Source organism: Lagopus muta, chromosome 7, assembly GCF_023343835.1.
Source record: "Lagopus muta isolate bLagMut1 chromosome 7, bLagMut1 primary, whole genome shotgun sequence".
Classification (NCBI taxonomy): Eukaryota; Metazoa; Chordata; class Aves; order Galliformes; family Phasianidae; genus Lagopus; species Lagopus muta.
The window spans coordinates 4,182,409-4,202,615 of NC_064439.1; the positions used below are offsets into that span (position 1 = coordinate 4,182,409).

Sequence of the window (20,207 nt, forward strand, 5' to 3'; positions counted from 1 at the left end):
CCTCTCACCGCAAGGGGGCGCCGCCCGCCGCCGCGAGGAGTGCTGACGTCATTCATCGGCGACGGCCCTCTCGAGCATGGAGGTGATGGCGGGTAGGTGTGCGGTGCGGTCTGTCGCTATCCGTCACCATCCGCCGTCTGGCGGGTCTGGGAGGCGCGGTGGAGGCGTACGAGAGGTGGATTTCTCTGAACACTGCTCACCTCAGTCACCTGGGGTGCGATATGCGCTAGGAGGGGCGGGCTCGGGCTGTCTGGGTCTGCACCGTGGGGCCTGGGTGTGTTCTTAGTCTGGTGGGTCAGCCGTGCCCGAGGGGTGATGCGGCTGTATCCGTGCGCGGGCGAGGGAGCCCACGTGGATCCCACGGCCGCACCGAACGTCTGCACGATTATTAGCGATTGCTAAGCGATCCCAGTCCTTAGAGAAAGCAGGCGTGTCTTAGAGCTGCTCCTCCCGACTTGTGCTGTTTTTTCCCCACAGTGCCCGCCGTTTCTTCTCTTCTGTTTCCTGTGCTGCGTGCCTCGGCCCTAAAGGTACGAAAGGGGAACGTTGGAATACTTGCCTTCAGCTGTGCCCCGCAAGGCTTCCAGCATGGTGGGGCCTGCTGTGGCCCCATCCATTCCTGCAGCGCTTGCCAGAGCAGCCCTGGGGTGGTTTGAGGCCTTCTTCTGTCTCTCAGGGGGAGGCTATAGAAACTCCATACACTCTGTCCCCCAGCTCCTGTTTCTCTCCTGGACTTGTAGAGCTGCTTTCTTCCTTCCTCTGTTCTTTGGGGGGTTGGACTCGATGATCTCTGGAGGTCCCTTCCAACCCCTACAATTCTGTGATTCTATTTTGTAACAATACTGTTCTTCTCAGCTTGCAGTTCCCCTGTCTGATGGTCGAGACGGACACCCGATGCTGCAGGGAGCAGGCAGGTATGTTCACTGGGTGGCTCTGCAGGGGTTTTTTCATTCTGCCATGATTAGTCATACTTTGCATAATCAAGTAGCTTCAGTGCCTTGTTTCCTCTTTGGCCCTCATCAGTGAGTCCCTCAGGGCTGAGAGCTGCAGCACAGGGATGCAGCTGGGCTACTTCCTTTCCTGCAGCTAATGGGGCAGTGATGTGAGGCCATGTGCTCTGAAGCTCTTCTCCCTTTGTTGCAGTGTTATTCACTCCCTGCTCTGCCTACTCCATTGCTAGGTGCAGTGAGTGCAGATGGCTGCAGGGCTTCCCCTCAGCCCTTCTCCAGCAAGGCTTACTCACCATACACTGCAGGTCTCTCTCATTGCCACGAACCTCCCAGCATAGTATGGCTATTTCTGCAGCTCTAGATCTTCTTGGTCTTCCCCTACACCGCAGGGAGGCCAATAGAACTGTGGACCCTCAGGGCAGCACTCACCCTGCCTGCTCTTTCACTCACTGATACTTCTGCCACAGGTCTTTAAATCCTGGTTGAAAGGAGTGCTACCTCTGATGGTTCCAGCCCTGTCTTGGGGTTTCTGCTGGGCCCCACAGAGCTGCCTGCAACTGCCACTCAGTTCTTTGTGCTGAAGCTGTGAAGCTGCATCTGAAGCTGCATTTAGAAGAAATCTGAGCTCACGGGTGATGCTCTGCTGGATCACATGAAGGTAAGACAAGCCTAGGGGCTTCCTGAGTGCTTGCAGTTCACTCTACAAATAGGATGTACACCAGAGACAAGAGTAAAAGCCACCTGAGTGGGGCTGCAGGGCAATGAAACCTCCTTGTCTCTGTGATTAATGCAGCTCTTTGTGCTTTATCTTCAGGTGAAACGGTGCTGAGTGCCCAGCATGAAGTGTGCGAGCCCAGTGCAGCTGGGAACCCTGGGTGAACAGCCACAACTGGAAGTCCCCAACTTGCCTGTGTGCTCTGCGGTGCGGTGAGGAGCTGCTCAGAGCAGGATGGGCCCACAAGAAGTTTCCTGAGGAAGAGGAGAGGATTTGGGTGCATTTCCCCAGCCTTGGAACAGGAGTCAGCAGTGGGGGCTTCTGCTCTCCAGAGCACCCAGTGCTGATGAGGAGTGTTGGCTGTGTACTGATATTTTGGGGGTACAATTGCTTGTATTTACTGCTGTACAAGCACATGTCACATCAATAAATACAAATCTCTGGTATTTTCACAGCTGTAGGCTCCTGTTGTTGCTCCTGGATAGGGAAACGGGGGCTTGAGGCTGTCCCCAGGCATCTGTGCTGCTGCACCTCGTGGGGTTTCTGTGAGCCCATCGGCACCGCAGTGCTGTGCCCTGAGGGCTGGCGGTGAGAAAGGTGCATCCCATGGAGAGGACATTGGGTTTTGGTGCCTGTGGGGCAGGGATATGTCCTCGGGGGACCTGCCCTGGGCTGCTGTGGTCCTTACTGGGCTCTGTGCCCAGGGTGTGGTGCCAGCAGTTCACCCTGGCTGCACCGTGCTCAGTATCCTGAGCAGCACCGTGTTTGGTGCACGCAGCGGCTGTCACGGCTGTCACTGTTGTCTCATCAGCCACTGTGTGGGTGGAGGCACCGACCCACAGACTTGCAGCTTTCAGGGTGCTGCGGTGTGGGGCTGGATGAATGACTGTAACGTCGCTGCAAGCACGGCGCTGCGTGCGTCCCTAGCTTGTGTCCCAAGCCCTTGTGGATGATCCCACTGCGGGCATGTGGAGGTGCAGACTCCTCTGTAGGACTGGTGCCCGAGTGCTTTGGAGCGTGGGGACAAATTCCCCACCCTGCCCTTCTGTGTGTCTCCTGTTCTGTCACCACCAGGCTGTTCCCCATGGGAGGTGACAGTAGGGCTGGGCCCCACGTCCCGCGCGCCTGCGCCGCTGCTTGGGCGGGCAGAGGTGCAGGAAGCAGCACGGAGGGGGGAAGTGGTGCTTGTGGGTGGTGGGCGCAGCATGGCGGAGCTGGAGGGCCCCGAGTTTGGCAAGGCTGATTTCGTCCTGCTGGATGAAGTCACCATGGAGCACTTCATGGAGAACCTGCGCCTGCGGTACGGGGATGCAGGGCGAGGCAGGATGGGTGGGGTGAGGTTGGGATGGGTGAGATAAGGATGGGTGAGGCCGAGGCGGGGTGGTGCAGCCAGGATGCAGTGCTCAGCAGCATGGTGATGGGGATGCCACCAGCCCTGGGGACCCTAAATCCTTCGTTGTAGCTCAAGGAATGGTCCTGAGGTGCAAACCCTGACCTAAAAGGAAGCATCTGTGCTGGGCAGCAGCCTGCTGCTGGTTGAGGGAAAGGGAGGCACAGCCCTGGAGCTGAGTGGGGGGTGTCTGGGTGGGCGTTGGGTTGTGTGTGCGTGACCGTGCACAACAATGTGCATGTGTGTGTCTGTCCTGGTGTGTGTGCCGCCCTGGTGCCCTGCACTTCCTGCCTGCACCCATGGGTGCTGCCTACAGGAAGAGCTGCTCCCCTCGTGCCCTGTATAGCCCCACAGCATGAAGCACGGGGACGCACCTTGTCCCACTGCCGTCCCTGTGTGCAGGTTCTCAAAGGGCCGTATCTACACCTACATCGGGGAGGTGGTGGTGGCCATGAACCCGTACCGGGCTCTGGAGCTGTACGGCCCCTCTGTGGTGGAGCAGTACCGGGGCCGTGAGCTCTACGAGCGTCCGCCGCATCTCTTCGCCTTGGCTGATGCTGCCTACAAGGCCATGAAGCGCCGTGCCAAGGACACCTGCATCGTCATCTCAGGTAGGGGACAAGTGAAGGGCATCCCTCGGAGCTGGGTGCCAATGGGTGCACACCTTGCCCGTTTCCTGCCTCTGCCAGGTGAGAGCGGGGCTGGCAAGACGGAGGCCAGCAAGTACATCATGCAGTACATCGCAGCCATCACCAATCCAACGCAGCGTGCCGAGGTGGAGAGGTGAGTCCAACCCAACAGAGAATTGGGTGATTGGGCACAGATCTGTCATTCGGGGTGTCCCCAGGGGGGCATTGTGCCCATTGGGGATGATATGGGGAGCTGGGGAAACCCATGGACACAAAGGTGTTGCATCCTGCATCCATCGGCTTCAGAGCTGGGATGCTGCACTGTGCAGTGCCACACCTTCATGCCATGGCACACCTTCATGCCATGGCACATCTTCATGCCATGGCACACCATGCTGTGCTGGGCAGGGTGAAAAATGTGCTGCTGAAGTCCAACTGCGTCCTGGAGGCCTTTGGCAATGCCAAGACCAATCGCAATGACAACTCGAGCCGCTTCGGCAAGTACATGGACATCAACTTTGACTTCAAGGGAGACCCCACCGGTGGCCACATCTACAATTACCTCCTGGAGAAGGTGCAGGGGGCATGGGGTGGGAGGGCATTGCTGTGTGAGGGCTGGCCCATAGCACTGCCTGACACCCACCCACTGCCACCTCTTCCAGTCCCGAGTCCTCCAGCAGCAGCCAGGAGAGAGGAACTTCCATTCCTTCTACCAGGTGGGCAGGGATGGGATGGGATGGGTTGCAGTAGGGTGGGATGGAATGGGATGGGTTGTGATGGGATGGAATATGATGGAATGGGATGCAGTGGATTGGGATGGAATACGTTGTGATGAGATGAGATGAGATGAGATGAGATGAGATGAGATGAGATGAGATGAGATGAGATGAGATGAGATGAGATGAGATGAGATGAGATAGATGAGATGAGATGAGATGAGATGAGATGAGATGAGATGAGATGAGATGAGATGAGATGAGATGAGATGAGATGGGTTGGGGTGTGTTCTGTAGGGATGGGATGGAGATGGGATGTGTTGTGATGGGATGGGATAAGTTGCAATGGGATGGGATAGGGTGTGATGGGATGAGACAGGTAGGAGAAGAGGGGATGGATGGGATGGGAACGGGATGTGTGGAATCTATGGGATGGAACATGATGGATGGGATGAGAGTGAATGGGATGGGGTGGGACAGAGTAAGTACAGAATGGAACCAAATGGGGTAGGTTGGGATGTGCCAGGGCCAGCTGAGATGGAACATGGAGTCCTGGTGCCCAGGGCAGGGTGCTGACGTCCCCCTGTTCCATAGCTGCTGCTGGGAGCCCCCGAGGCACTGCTGGCCTCACTGCACCTCCAGCGGGATCCCACTGCATACTGCTACACCCAGCAGGGCACCCAGGGCAGCGTGAGTGGGGCAGGGATGGCTGGGGGGATGGGGGTCTCGGGGGTCCCGTCCCTCACCTGCCTCCTCCAGGCTGACAGCGATGATGTGCGTGGCTACCGGGCGGTGGAGGAGGCGATGGCAGTCATTGGCTTCACCCCAGAGGAGGTGGGCGCTGTGCGACGCATCCTAGCAGCCATCCTGCACCTGGTGAGAGTTCCAGGGAAGCCTCGTGGGCACCAGTATGACCCCACCACTATGACCCCACCAGTATGGCCATAGGCAGACCTGAACAGCCCCCAGCCTCACCAACATGGCCCCGCCAGTATGTTCCCATGCAGACCAGTCTGGTCCCACCAGTATGACCCCAGATAGACGAGTATGGCTCCACGCAGGCCAGTATGGCCCCACCAGTATTACCACAGGCAGACCAGTGTAGCTCTGGGCACCAGTATGGTTCCATGCATCCCAGCACTAGTAAGCCCCACAGAAACCAGTATAGCCCCGTGCACTGCAGCACAGCCCAAGGCAAACCAGTACAGCCCATTAAATCCAATATAACCTGGTGTGAAGCAGCACAACTCAACACAATTCATCATGGCCCAGCACAGCCCAATGCAAACTAGTACAGCTCAAAGCAAACCAGTATGACCCCATATGCCTGAGCTCAGCCAAAGCAATGATGCCAGGACACCTCGAGTGTGATTTGGGACCCCAACCCATAGCAGGGCTGCCGATCCATGCCCTGTCAGCAGGCATGGTGCCACCCCCATCCCCTGCAATCACTACGATGTTCCCAGGGCAACGTGAGGTTCGTGGCAGACGGTGAGGTGGCGGTGCTGGAGGCAGTGGAGCAGCTGGCTGTGCTGGCCCAGCTGACAGGAACAACACCGGAGCAGCTCTGCCAGGCACTGCTGGCCCGCACCGTGGCCACGGGAGGTGGGGAGCTCATCACGAAGGGTCACAGCCCCACTGAGGCCGCCTATGGCAGGGATGCCTGTGCCAAGGTGAGGAGAGGGCAACAGGGTCCCACCATCCCACACCGTGCCCCCGAGGTGACCGTGGTTCCCCTGTCCCCAGGCCATCTACGAGCGGCTCTTTGGATGGATCGTAGGGCGCATCAATGCCAGCATCACCGCACGTGGCTACGATGTCCGGCAGCATGGCAAGAGCACCGTCATCGGAGTCCTGGACATCTATGGCTTCGAGATCTTTGATACCAACAGGTGACACGGGCTGGAAGGGGACGGGGAATGGGACATGTGATGGGGATGGAGGTACAGGTGGATAGGGTGGAATGTATATGTAAAGAAGCTGTGGGATGGGAAAGGCACATGGAGGAGACGACACTTGGAGGGGACATGAGAGGACTGGGGATGAGTTGGATGCGGTTGAGATGAGGAGACACCAGGGAGGGGCACGTGGAGGGGACGGGGCTTGGGAGTGACACGTGGAGGAGATGGCTTGGGAAGGACACACAGAGGGGAAGGGATCCAAGAGGAACAAGTAGAGAGGACAGGGGGACGCCTGGGAGGGATGTATGGAAGGAACAGAGTTTGGGAGGAACATATGGAAGATGTTGGGGATGGAAAGGACATGTGAAAGGGATGGGGACACTTGGGAGGGACTCATGGATGGGACAGAGCTTGGAAGGGACATGTGGAAAGGATTGGGGATGGGAAGGACGTGGGGAAGGGAGAGGGACACCTAGGAGTGACACAAAGAGATGGCTTGGGAAGGAAATATAGAGGGGATGGGACCCAGGAGAGACGCATGGAGGGCACAAGTCTTGGGAGGCACAACTGGATGGGATGATTTGAGAAGGGCATATGGAAAGATGGGACCAGAATGGCACGGTGGCCAGGGGGCATGGTGTGGGGCCAGGTGACAGTGGCCAACCTGACCCCTGGCCCCAGCTTCGAACAGTTCTGCATCAACTACTGCAACGAGAAGCTGCAGCAGCTTTTCATCGAGCTCATCCTGAGGCAGGAGCAGGCGGAGTACCAGCGCGAGGGCATCACCTGGCAGAACGTGAGGGGGAAATGGGGATACGGCAAAGACATGGGAGGGACCTGGGGGGGATACAGGTGTCATCACCTGACACAGCGTGAGGGGCACATAGCAACACGAGGGGACATGGGGAACACCTTATGGCAGGGTGAGATTCGCGGTGCCAGGGGGCAAATGAGGGTGCATGGGGGGCAACCTGGGGTGCCCCCTGCCCTCCTAGATTGAGTACTTCAGCAACGAGCCTATCGTGGAGCTGGTGGAGCAGCCACACCGTGGCATCCTGGCGCTGCTGGATGAGGCCTGCTTGGCTGTGGGGACCGTCACTGATGCCCTCTTCCTGGCCAACATGGATGCCCGCCTGGGCCATCACCCACACTACAGCAGCCGCAAGGTGATTTCTGGGACAACGATGGGGATTGAGGTGGGGGCGATGCCAGGAGCTGGGCCTGACACCCTCTGCTCCCCAGCTCTGCCCCACCGACAAGACCATGGAGTTTGATCGTGACTTCCGCATCAAGCACTACGCCGGAGATGTCACGTGAGGAGCTGTGGGGAGCCAGGGGAGAACACAGGGGGTCTTATGGCCGTGGAGGACTTAGGAAGGACATGAGGGACCATTTGGGATCATGGAGGACATGATGCTGTAGGGGGTCTTTTTGGGATTTATGGTTGACTACGGGGCTATTAGTGGCTCTTAGGGGTTTATGGTTGACCATGGGTCCATGGAGAACCATTGGAAACTGGGGGGGTGTACTCAGGAGTGGTGGTGTCATTTAGACCGTTAGGAGTGTGAGTGGGGACTATGAGCATCCATGGGCGGCCTTGGGACCATGTAGAACTTTAGGCAAGCATGGAGGACCATCTGGGATGACCAGGGGTAATAGTGTTTCTTGGAAGTCTATAGGAGTCTATGGTGAACTATGAGGCCTTGGAGAACTGTGAAGGGTCTTAGCTTGTGTATGATTGACCACTGGACGTTGGAGAGGTCCTTGGGGAGCATTATGGGAGCATGGGGAAGCCATTGGGCTGTGGGGGTTCATGAGGAACTGGAGGAGACTGTTTGGGGTTGTAGTGGAACACAGACCTTTGGGGACCATGAGAGTCTATGGGGGGATCATTTGGGGCCATGGGGATATGAGCGCCCATCAGGAGCTATGGATATCCGTATGGGGTCATGGGGTCAATGGGACAAATCACCTCTGCGGAGACAGCCAGGGGCATGGCACTGATGGCTCCATCAGCCTCCGTGCCAAAACCTGTCCCCCAGCACCAAATGGTAGCTGGAGGAGCCCCCAGCAAGGTGTTCCCCCACCTCAGGTACTCCGTGGAAGGTTTCCTGGACAAGAACAAGGACACACTATTCCAGGACTTCAAACGGCTCCTCTACAACAGGTTGGGAACATCCAGGGACAGGGGACACAGCGGGGGGGGCTGAGGGTATGGCCAGGGAGACACTGCTATGGGGTGTGGGGTGGCAAAACTTGGGGCAGTGGGGAAGTGGGGCAGTGCCCAGCACTGCCAGCCCCACACCAGCTCTGTCCCCAGCATGGACCCTGTGCTGCATGCCATGTGGCCCGATGGTGAGCAGAGCATCACTGAGGTCACCAAGCGCCCACTGACCGCCGCCACGCTCTTCAAGAACTCCATTGTGGCCCTGGTGGAAAACCTTGCTTCCAAGGTACTGACCCTAGGGCAGTCCTGCATGTCGCCAAACCATCCTGGTGTGACCCAGTATTAACAAGATACGCTCCCAAGCCAAATGGGCATGCTCCTTAACTGGCCATGTATGTCCCCAAGCTGGTCAGGCATGTCCTCATGCAGCAGAGATGTTCCTATGCTAGCTAGACATGTCTCCATGCCAGTTTTGTTGGTCCCCAAGCCAGTTGAGCATGTCCCAGATCCATGCAGGTTTGTCCATGAGCCACGTGGCTTTATCCCCAAGCCACCAAATTGCCCCGTCCCCGTGCCAGCCATGCCCAGTGCACTCCAAGCCCCAGGAATCCTCAGCCCAGGACACCTGTGGGCTTGGGACCACTCAATGGGGCCACCACGTGTCCCCACATTGACATCCCCACTGCGTGCCCACAGGAGCCATACTATGTGCGCTGCATCAAGCCTAATGACCAGAAGTCTCCAGTGCTGTTTGACGAGGAGCGGTGCCGGCACCAGGTCGCCTATCTGGGGCTGTTAGAGAACGTGCGTGTGCGCCGTGCCGGCTTCGCCTACCGCCAGCCCTATGACCGCTTCCTGCAGAGGTATGGCCCCGGGATCCCCAATGATTCCCCAGCCCTTGCACCCCATTGTGTTGACTCTCGTTGTCTCCAGGTACAAGATGACGTGTGAATACACGTGGCCCAACCACCTGATGGCCACTGACCGTGAGGCCACGCAGACCCTTATGGAGCAGCATGGCTTCCAGGATGATGTGGCTTATGGCCACACCAAAGTCTTCATCCGCACGCCCCGCACTCTCTTCTGCCTTGAGCAGGAGCGGGCGCAGCTCATCCCCATTATTGTCCTGCTTCTGCAAAAGGTGGGTGCTGTAGGTTTCAGCCCCAACCAGGCTGTGACAGGGCTCAGTAGAGGAGAGTGGGGCAGCAGGCTGCTGTGGGCATGTTGTGGGGACAGGCATAAGGCTGGGAATGGGGGCAACACGATGGGGCATAGCATGGTGCAGAGCATGGGCATGGGCAAAGCACTGCCAGGGACATGGCATAGGGGTGACATGAGGATGACGTGGGAGTGACATGGGGGTTATATGGGGGTGTGGTGGGGCATGGCATGAGTGTGACATGGGGGTGTCTTGGGTCACCGTATGGGGGTGACATGGGGGTGTCTTGATTCATGGTATGGGGATGATGTAGAGCTTTGTATGGGGCATGGCATGGAGCTGACACAGCACATGGTATGGCATGTGACATGAGGGTGACATGGAGCATGGCATGGGTGTGACAACATGGGTGCAGAGTTTGAACCCAGGGCACCACTTGGCACGTTTCTTCAGATCAGGGCATGAGCCCAGAGCAAGGACATGGAGGGAGTGGGACACACAGCCAGTCCCACAAGCACATTTTGAGGCAGCGTCAGCATTTTGGGGGGCCACGTGACTACTGGTGTCTTGCAGGCTTGGCGTGGAGCCCTGGCCCGGCGACGGTGCCGGTACCTGCGTGCCGCCTACGCCATCATGGGCTACTACAAGCGGCACAAGGTGAAGGCATACCTGCTGGAGCTGATACGGCGCTTCCAGGGCGTGCGCTCCATGCCCGACTTTGGCAAGAGCCTGGCATGGCCGGAGCCACCGGCTGTGCTGGGCCGCTTCCAGGAGAACAGCCAGCATCTCTTCCGCAGGTGTGAGCACAGCCAGGGGGTCACCAGCCCATGGGGGTCCACCATGGCAGTGATTCCCAAATGCCTCATGCCCTCATCCCGCAGGTGGCGAGCGCGGCAGATCGTTAAGAACATCCCTCCCTCCGACATGGCGCAGATCCGGGCCAAGGTGGCCGCCATGGGGGTTCTGCATGGGCTGCGGAAGGACTGGGGGTGCCAGCGGGGCTGGGTGCGCGACTACCTGTCCTCGGTAAGGGCACGGAGCTGATGGCAGGACCCCAAGCCCCCTTCAGTGCCCCCATCTCACCCCATGCTCCCCACAGGCCAGCGAGAACCCAGGCTTGGCACTGCCCTTCGCCCACCGCGTGCAGGCTCTACGTGACAAGGTGCACTTTGGCACTGTCCTCTTTACCAGCCATGTCCGCAAGGTGAGGGTCTCGGCACGGCCGGTGTGTCTCCACTGGCATCCCCTGGCTCTGCCTCTTCACTCAGCTCTGCCCTACAGATCAACCGCTTCAACAAGAGCCGGGACCGTGCCATCCTGATCACTGACCAGCACCTCTACAAGTTGGAGCCCCGGAAGCAGTACCGAGTGATGCGGGAGCTGCCGCTCAGCATGGTCAGTGGCCCCACACCCATGTGGCAGAGGGGGTGACCTGCCATGGGGAGCTGGTGACCCAACAGGAAGACCCCTCCATGCTCCCCATCACCACCTGACAAGATCTAGCTGCCCCTGTCCAGCATGAAGATCCCTTGGTGCTCCCCATGGTCATACAATTGGGTCTAGCTGCCCCTGTCCAGTGTGAGGAACCCTTGGTGGTCTCAATGTCCATGCCACGAGGCCTAGTTGCCCCTCTCCAGCATGAAGACTCTTCCATCGTCCCCATATCCATGCTGTAAAGCTGCCTGCATTGGCACAGCAAAACTCCCTGGGATGGAGGTGTCTCAGTGTCCCCACACTGTGACACCCCCTGGTGACCCTTGCAGGTGACGGGGCTGAGTGTGACGAGCTGCCGGGCGCAGCTGGTGGTCTTCCACACGCAGAACCACGATGACCTGGCTGTCTGCCTACACAAGACACAGCCTCGGGGGGATGAGCGGGTGGGCGAGCTGGTGGGCGTCCTGCTGGAGCACTGCCGAACGTGAGTGCGGCTGAGTCCTACCCCAAGGGGCACCCGGCGGGGGCAGTGCAGCCCCCCAGGGTGACCACAGCCCCGTGCTGAAGCTGTGTCCTTGCAGGACCAAGCGGGAGCTGCAGGTCCGTGTCTCCGATCGCATCCAGCTGAGCCTGCGTGGGCGCAAGAGATTGCTGACTGTGGAAACTCAGCCTGATGTGGCCGCTCCTGATTTCCGCAAGAGTCGCGATGGTTTTGTGCTCTACTGGCCTGGGAGCTGAGGGGGGTGGACATCGTGTCCCCCACTGCTGCCACCAGTGCTGTGGTGACAGGGGACAGCTGTGTCCTGCATCCCTGCCCCATGCCCTGCCCCTCTAGGTCTGCCCAGGACTCTGCCTGGGTGTATCCACTGCAGCCCCACAGCAGCCCCAGGGCTGGCATCACCCCCATCCCAGCATCCCCCCATCCCCCTTGCAAGGTAATGCTGAAACCTTTGTGTGCACTGAGAATAAAGAGCTGGTGGCAGTGTCTGGCAGCATGTTGTGTCCCCTTCCTACTCAGCAAAACCTGCAGCCTCTCCAAGTGTGGCCATGTCCCTTCGGTCCCCCTGTGGGGTTGGGGTAACCTAGAACTCTGCCCCACAGCTGGAGTCTGTGATAGCCCGAGGCAGAGGCTAAAACTGGCTGCAGGAGCACAGGAATGGATGGGAAGGGATTGCAGGTGGAGTGGGGTGTGGATGCAGATGGGATGGAGTTGGGAGGTTGTGGGGATGGTGTGGATGGAGGTGGAGTGTGATCTACCCAAAGAGGAGAGATTTAGGTCAGATATTGGGGAAATTTTTCACACAAAGGGCACTGAGGTCCTGACTCTGCTGCCCAGAGAAGTGTGGGTACCCCATCCCTGGAGGTATTCAAGGCTACAGATGAGGCCCTGCTCAACCTGACCCAGTGGGTGGCAACCAGTGCACAGCAGCAGTTGGAACTAGACGATCTTTGAGCTCCCTTTTCCAACCCAGCCCATTCCGATTCCGTTGTACAGAGCAGGAAGGGCTGCAGCTGTGCTTGCTGGGAGGAGCGTGACACCAAACTGTCCTGGGGCAGGCGGTGTTGAAGTCACACCCACCGCTGCAGGAGCTGACGCAGACACGCACCCAGCAGGGCTGCAGCCTGCTGCTGACTGACGAGCCGTGCTCCGCTGACTCTCTGGTGGCTGAAGCACACACGGTGCATATCCAGGTATCCAGGTATGGCAGGGAATTGGCTCTGCCCCTTGTCTCCCCTTGTCCCCTCTGGCCATTTTCCCAATGTCCACTCTCCCCCTCTTCCACTTTAACCCCACTTCTCCCCTTTCCTTTTTCTCCTGCCCCTATTCATCACTCTTCCCTTCTCCCTTTTCCTCTTGTGCCCTCCCCATTTCCACTTTCCCCTTTTCTATGTCTCCCTCTTCCCATTTTCCTCATTACCCTTCCCTTCATTTCCCCATTCCTCCCCTCCCCATTTCCCCCTGTCCCTTCTCCCCATCTCCTTTTTCCTCTTTCTGTTTTCCCCTATGCCCTCTCCCCACTCCCCATGCCCACACAGGCACAGCACAGACCCCATCTGTCGGCGCTGTCATGGGCAGCCCCCAGTCCCACATTCAGCCCCAAGCTGAGCCCCAGCCGCACTCCCATCACCGATATGGGTTCCTGTCACCACACCATTTCCTCACTAACTGGAGCCCCGTGCCTCTGCTTTTGTCCCCGCAGCATAACCGCATCCACCTGACGTGATCCTATGCTGCCCATGGACAACGGGGACTCAGCCACACGGCTGCTCCTGGTTGGGAAGACTGGGGGGGGACGAAGTGCTACAGGGAACACCCTTCTGGGGCGATGTGCCTTCGAGTCCAAGCTGGCCCCCAAGCCGGTGACCCTGAGCTGCCAGAAGGCAGACGGGCACTGGAATGGCCGCAAAATCACGGTGATCGACACGGCCAACATCTTCTATTCGTGGGATGACAATGCTCAGGTGTACAAAGAAATCTTGCACTGCATCAGGCTGTCCTCCCCAGGCCCCCACGCGGTGCTGCTGGTCACCCAGCTGGGCCGCTTCACCCAGGAGGACCAGGAGGCTGTGCAGAGCGTGCAGGACATCTTTGGATCCGACGTGCTCGGATACACGATTGTCGTGTTCACCCGTGGAGAAGAGCTGGTGGTCGGGTCCCTGCATGACTACATGGGATACACTGGCAACAAAGCTCTGTGTGATGTGATCCAGAGCTGTGAGAACAGATACTGCGGCATCAACAACCATGCTGGAGGGGCTGAGCGGGACCAGCAGGCCCAGCAGCTGATGGGGAAGATCCAGGAAATGATGCAGGAGAACGAGGGCAAGTTCTACAGCAATGAGATGTACCTGGATCCCCAATTAACGGAAGAGAAGGTGAAGTATCACGTGAAGAAGTACAGAGACGCTAGGAAAAGCAGAAAGCAGCCCTGCTGGAGGAAATACTGGAAATGTCTCATGTTTGCTGGGGGGGCTGCCATTGTCGTGATTGTGGTTCTCTCACTTCTCCTTACCCGACAGAAGGAATGAATCCCACAGTTCCCAAACAGCAGAATCACAGAGCACTTGGGGCTGCAGGCCAGCAGCTTCACCCCTGCCCTTTGGGGTCCCCCACCACCCACTGCCCACGGCTGTGTCCTGTTGTGTGTTGAACATCTCCAGGGAAAGAGATGTTGCTGCCTGGGGGAGAGTTAATTTTCTTCATTGAGGGCTCATGGATTGCTGTATTCTGGATTTGTGATGGAACACGTGGTGATAGCAGCCCAATGTTCTGGTCGCCATCAAGTGATGCTCACACAGAGCTCAGGGCTCTGCCATCCTGCTGGTGAGGGCTGGAGGTGCGCAGGGAGCTGAGGGGACAGACCTAAGGGATGCCCTATGCTTTATGGTATTGTGCTCGGTGATAAAACTGGGGGACAAAGAAGGAAGGGGGACATTGAGACTAATGGCATTTGTCTTCACGACAAAATGAGACACATGATGAGCCTGGCTTTCCTGGGGCTGGTTGAACAAGTGCCTGCTGATGGGAAGCACTCCATGTATTCCTTGTTTTGCTGTGTTTTTGCATGTGGCTTCTGCTTTACCCATTAAACTGTCTTTATCTCAACCCAGGAGTTCTCACCCTGTTCCTACTCCAACCCTCTCCCTGCCCCACGTTGGCAGATGAAGGTGGTGAATGGCGTGGTGGTGCTGAGCTGCCTGCAGGGGGGTGGACGGGGGAGAGGGGGCTATGCTGTGCCTGGGGGCTGCAGCTCAGCCCTGCCCCCAGCCAGGCAGTGCCCTGCCCCAACTGCAAATATCGGGTAAAGGCCAAAGGTACCACAAACAAGCTTTTCCTGTAAATGCACTTGGTTGCAAGAAGTGTAGAAAGCGAAACTAACAATGACGAGGAGAGATAGCATTGGCTCTGGCTCCAAGGGCAGCTTTCCCTTGGACACCTGCCATCCCCCCAGAGCAACTGCATATTCCACGGCTGTATGCAGTCCCTATGCACCCCATCCCCCCGAGCCCCATTTAACAGAACCCCGTGTGGGGGATCACACAGGGTTGTACAGAGCTGGCAGGGAAAGAAGGGAGGTTTTCAGCTCTGTGTCTTACAGAACCGGTCTCCAGAACGGTGGTATAATTCTCCTTGCTGTTGATGTGATCTTCATGGTTTTCCTTACCTGGTGGGAGAGAAAAGTTCCACAATCCCCCAGACCCCAGACTTCTCAATGCTTGGGGCTGTGGGTACCTCTGGAGATCGCCCACTCCATCAATGCCCACTGGAGTCCCACAGCATCCACTGCCCGGGGCTGTGTCCCATTGGGTGCTGAAGACATCCTCAATGGGCAGCCAGTGCAGTGCTTGCTCACATGCACAGATGGGAAAGAGCTCCCTGACCTCTCCCTGGGAGTTCCTGTGGCTTCAGTTGTGCCCATTGCTGTGTGTGCTGGCTCTGGGCGCTGCTCAGTGCCCCCCAGTGGTTAGCACACACAGACAGGACATCCAAGCCCTCTTCTCCAGAGAATCCACAGTGTCCAGACTTGAAAAGGGACCCATCGGGACACAAATCCTGGCTGCACACAGCACCACCAAACCCAAACCTCGTGTCTGTGAGTGATGCCCCACCACTCCCTGAGCTCCAGCTGTGCCATGCCCACTGCCCTCTGGGGCAGAGCCTTTCCCTCACCCCCACCTGGCCCTCCCCTGATATTCCCTTGGGCCCTATAGCTGTTAACACACAGCAGTGTCGTCCCTCTGACCCCTTTGGGGAGCTGTGAAGCCAACGAGGAGCTGCAGGCTGCCATGGGGGAGCCGATGGTGATGCACGAAGAATGCACTCTTCAGAAAGAATGTGCTGTCCTACCACCCTCTGAACACTTCCTTATCAAGGTAGCTTTCTGATATTCCACTGACTGAAACAGAATATGGACCAAGTCAGCTCTGGACCAAGAGATGATGGCAGACAGTAATCCTCCCTATAACTCATAAAGCATGAGTCATGCAGGTAGTGTTTCAATCTGTCCTATTGCCTTGCTCCTCTGAAAAAGGAGTGCTGGATTAATGGGAACCTCAGCTCCACACTGAGGAAAAGAAACATTGGTAAGAATTGCATTTTCTAGAAGCCAATGCAACACCAGTGGAAGCAAACCACGGGTTCTCTCCAAGTACTGAGTTTTGTAATTTCCTCTTTGAGAGTAAGCAGCTGTGTCATTTTGAATATCGTTGTTTTTTATATAGAAGTGTGCTGGATGCTCTGCTGTGAAGATATCTTGAATAGCTAAAAGATATTATAAAGATATCTGGAAGATATGTCACTACTAACGATCCACACACACATGCAATGTCGTGGGCATCTTTTGGGCATGACGTTCACGATGACAGTTCCCTAATATCATAGGTTGTCATACTCCTATGAATATTACATTTTAAACAGTTAAAAACTAATCAAAATCTCTGGGACTGTTTGCTAATGCAAGGTGTTAAGGTGCCAGAGACAACAGTCTCACCTTAATGCTTGGAAAATAATTGTGAAGAAGTGTTCATCATTATCCCGTTGGGAATACAGAAGCAATACAAGTTAACAGCAGGAGTGTATTTGGGGTATTCATACAGCATTCAATAACACTTGGCTTTGTTCTTCCTTTGTGCAACTCTTACGTGGTAGCTGACAACCCATTCCTTTTGTTTCCCCCCGCTTTATTTCATCCTGTCCTACTGCATACCTATCCTGATGTCTCTGAGAACTCTCTTATCCCACAGTTAATAAAGCTGGAGGAGAGAATGCAGAGAACGAACGTTTCATATCAGCCAACCTCTGGTCGCTGCATTCTGGGTTACCTGATTATACTCCAGTCTTTTTTTTCTCCTCTTCTTTATTGGAGATGCATTCTTTGCCTGCTCAGAGCAGTTGTGTGGGCAGAGAAGTACTCGTAGGCTCATACTGCCATGGAAACAAGCTCCATTGGCTTGACACTGTGGCAACTTAGATGGTTTGTTTGGGATTCTGAAAGCATGGAGCTCCTGTGCTCTATTTGTGAGCACCCTTTATGAAGTGTTATTGCCCATTTCTCTATGTATGAAAGTATGCATAAAGATAGCAATTCATCTGTTCAACATCAAGAGTATTCATCCAGGTGGATGCTACACTGCTGGGGAATGCACTTCTCCCAACACCTTGCAAGCCTTCTGCCTAGAAATGCTTTGCTAATGACTTTTCTTCATTAGCCGAGGTCACCTGCCAGCATTCCCAAAGTCAGATCATCTACAGAGGGTAATGCTGTGTGTCCAGAAGGGGCGGATGGCTCCTCTTCTAGCAGGTTATGCAGTGCTCTAAGTGGAGTTGTTTGTTGTAGACAGGAGTTGCAAGTATGCCACATGGGCAGACCTCTCATATATTATCACAGGTTATAATTTCATCTAAGATCTGTGCCTGCACTTTGCCCACGGACCTTACCACGTGTAAATACCATTTGATATCACTTGATTTTATTACCTAGGTCCCCTGGTCCTCATGGGAGTCACATTACCTGGGTCCTGTTGGCCTTGTGACCTCAGTCCTGAAATGGTCACCAGTACTCACATCTCATGGGAAGTGGCCCCATAATTTTCTCTTTATCATGTGTGAAATCCACTCATCCCTTGCAGTGCTATGTGTAAATATTTCCAGATTTTCACTGTTCTGTACAGTCAGCAAAGCCTGATGCTGTGGCCAGTATGGTCTGCCCCATTAGCTAAGCCTCAGAGCAGCACCCATGCAGCAACCTGCATGCCTTGCCCAAAGCTCCTGCCATGGTAGCACTCCACATTGTTTTCATTATCAGTGTTTTGCAGCTGAAATATCCCAAGAAATTGGAGCAGCTGGTTGGAAGATTTCACAATTTATGAATTATCTCCAGTAACCATGATGTGACAGTGTGGAAAATTGAAAGCATGTTTTCTTGTTTAAATGGTAATTGACATGTGGTCAGGAAAATAATTAACTCGTGTCCAGTAGTAAGCAATACCATGCGTTAGCACATAGACTGAGAAATAAAATGCAGTATCTGTAAATAAAATCACAGAAGCAGAATACATGCTGTGACTGTTAAATGACTCTTCAAGCATCCTTTTTCCCCTTTCAATATATTTTCCTCTTTAGATGCGGGTGCTTAATGCAAGAATATTAGCCAAAATTTTGCTTTTTTTCCTGTGGATTCTGTAGGGTTTCCTCTCCAGACTAGCTGGGCTCTTACACCTCTTTTCCAAGACCACTGCCCTCAAGCAGTCACTTCTACTTGAAGAACACAGGTTTGACCCTTCCCTTCCCTTCCCTTCCCTTCCCTTCCCTTCCCTTCCCTTCCCTTCCCTTCCCTTCCCTTCCCTTCCCTTCCCTTCCCTTCCCTTCCCTTCCCTTCCCTTCCCTTCCCTTCCCTTCCCTTCCCTTCCCTTCCCTTCCCTTCCCTTCCCTTCCCTTCCCTTCCCTTCCCTTCCCTTCCCTTCCCTTCCCTTCCCTTCCCTTCCCTTCCCTTCCCTTCCCTTCCCTTCCCTTCCCTTCCCTTTTTTCCTTGATTCCCATCCCCTCCTTTTTTCCTTGATTTTTAAAGGAAGATTTGAAGAATAACACAGGACAACCAGAAAGATGAGCCTCAGCATCCTTTTTGACATTTCTAAAGCTATTAACAATAAGCATGAAGTGTTCCCCTTCCTTTCCTTTTACCTCTGTATTCCCCAGTCCAACTCGTTTCTTCTGCTGTGTATTTGCAGCGGTTTTGACTTCAGGTGTGAATTTATCATCCCATCTCATACCAAATCATTGCTGTTCTCCTTTTATACACAATCACACTGATGAAGCTTCATGACCAGCTAGTTTTCTTCGTGGCATCATCCCCTTGTCCCTTTTTCTCAAGGAAAGCTGAGAATCATAGAATGCCTTGGGTTGGAAGGACCTTAAATATCATCCATTTCCAACCCCCTTGACATGAACAGGGTTTTCCAGCCCCCAGATCAGGCTGCCCAAGGCCCCGTCCAACATTGCCTTCAATATGATGTAAATAACTGCATATCTCTGGGGCACATTTACATCTCAGGAAAATTTCAGTGGTTCTCCCCATCCATCTCTGCAAGATCCTGTTGGAGAACAAGACTCTGCATGCTGCAAAACAGTCTCATCTTCCCACAGAATGTACAACCATCTTTAACACTTGAGTTTGCTTGCTGTGAGCGACATACTTACTTGCTTATAAATTGTAGAATGCTCCTCATCCTTCCATGAAAATCACTCCAAACGTGGTCTTCAAAGGCTTGTTTTGTACCTGTCAAAGGTTTGATGTCTCCTTCCTTTCCTTTTCTCCCACAGTTTGCGGCCTGCTGCACAATTGTGTTAAATTGCCCGCCATCCCATTCCTCTTTATATCTGCCATCCTCCTGTTTAAAGGCAGACTGAAGAGAAGTGCTTTGCAGGAAAGATTGGAGAGGTGCTATGTAGCTGCACGTGGGCTGTGGTCGTGTAAATTCATATGGGAAGACAGTTGAACTTGATGATCTTAGAGGTCTTTTCCAACCTTAAGGGTTCTATGATTCTAAGCCTGTTTCTAGAAAACAAGAACATGAATGAATTGGGAATTTCTTATAAATTCTAAATGAAATGCTTCAGAATTTTAATTACTGCTTCTCTTTCTCACCTTTCTTCCATCTCACACCTTAAGCCGAAGCAATAGAAAAGAATCTCAACAGCAAAAATTCGATAGGAATTCTCCTAACAAAAGCTGTGTAGCTTACAGTCTGCAAAATAAAGAGTAGTTGGTGAATTGGCTTTAAAAAGCAAATTGAAATGTTGGGATATTTGGAACAAAAGGGACATCCGGGTGAGAAAGGATTCTTCAGTCCTGCACACAGTGAGGAAGTTCTGGTTCTAATTAAAAAAAATGGACGAGGGGGATAATTTATGAACACGTGAAGGGTGACATCAAGGAGTTTGGTCCCTAACTGCAGTTTTACTGTAAAACACGAGGGTGTGCTCATGATTCATGGTTTCTTTTCTTTTCCCCATCAGCTTGAGAGTCAAACCCCCCCCACATCCCGCTGAGCGTAACTGAAAGACACCCGAACCAAAACGCTGCCTTTTGCTCCAGATTGCAGCAATTTTCTCTGCTTAACTGAAGCCGAAGTGTAATTAAGCGCAG

At 54.9% G+C, this 20,207-nt stretch overlaps 2 protein-coding genes, 1 long non-coding RNA gene and 1 other non-coding gene across 6 annotated transcripts; all 4 read left to right on the forward strand.

Annotated features, from left to right (window-relative positions):
* Positions 1 to 40: 40 nt before the first annotated feature.
* LOC125695917 (uncharacterized) lies at positions 41 to 2,102 on the forward strand. The gene is made up of 5 exons (XR_007378101.1): positions 41 to 92; positions 478 to 530; positions 856 to 914; positions 1,418 to 1,608; positions 1,765 to 2,102. It is a non-coding gene; the product is annotated as an uncharacterized LOC125695917 (long non-coding RNA).
* LOC125696527 (small nucleolar RNA SNORA9) lies at positions 573 to 704 on the forward strand. The gene has a single exon (XR_007378374.1). It is a non-coding gene; the product is annotated as a small nucleolar RNA SNORA9 (small nucleolar RNA).
* A 715-nt stretch (positions 2,103 to 2,817) lies between the features above and the next one.
* Positions 2,818 to 12,048, forward strand: MYO1G (myosin IG). Of its 2 annotated transcripts, XM_048951804.1 has the most exons (22): positions 2,818 to 2,965; positions 3,458 to 3,666; positions 3,745 to 3,838; positions 4,093 to 4,258; positions 4,347 to 4,400; positions 4,995 to 5,090; positions 5,160 to 5,276; positions 5,867 to 6,073; positions 6,147 to 6,292; positions 6,983 to 7,097; positions 7,297 to 7,467; positions 7,544 to 7,614; positions 8,394 to 8,468; positions 8,622 to 8,754; positions 9,165 to 9,331; positions 9,402 to 9,609; positions 10,201 to 10,424; positions 10,509 to 10,653; positions 10,727 to 10,831; positions 10,909 to 11,022; positions 11,391 to 11,545; positions 11,643 to 12,048. In XM_048951804.1, exons 1-22 carry the CDS (start codon positions 2,871 to 2,873, stop codon positions 11,797 to 11,799), a joined length of 3,024 nt encoding a protein of 1,007 aa, XP_048807761.1. In that variant the 5' UTR covers positions 2,818 to 2,870; the 3' UTR covers positions 11,800 to 12,048. The 2 variants fall into 2 exon arrangements, with proteins under 2 accessions (XP_048807761.1, XP_048807760.1); XM_048951803.1 differs by having other exon boundaries at positions 4,995 to 5,276.
* A 570-nt stretch (positions 12,049 to 12,618) lies between these two features.
* LOC125695924 (GTPase IMAP family member 6-like) lies at positions 12,619 to 14,636 on the forward strand. Of its 2 annotated transcripts, none has more exons than XM_048950977.1 (2): positions 12,619 to 12,761; positions 13,263 to 14,636. In XM_048950977.1, exon 2 carries the CDS (start codon positions 13,291 to 13,293, stop codon positions 14,089 to 14,091), a length of 801 nt encoding a protein of 266 aa, XP_048806934.1. In that variant the 5' UTR covers positions 12,619 to 12,761; positions 13,263 to 13,290; the 3' UTR covers positions 14,092 to 14,636. The 2 variants fall into 2 exon arrangements, with proteins under 2 accessions (XP_048806934.1, XP_048806935.1); XM_048950978.1 differs by having other exon boundaries at positions 12,619 to 12,753.
* The last annotated feature ends 5,571 nt before the right edge of the window (positions 14,637 to 20,207 follow it).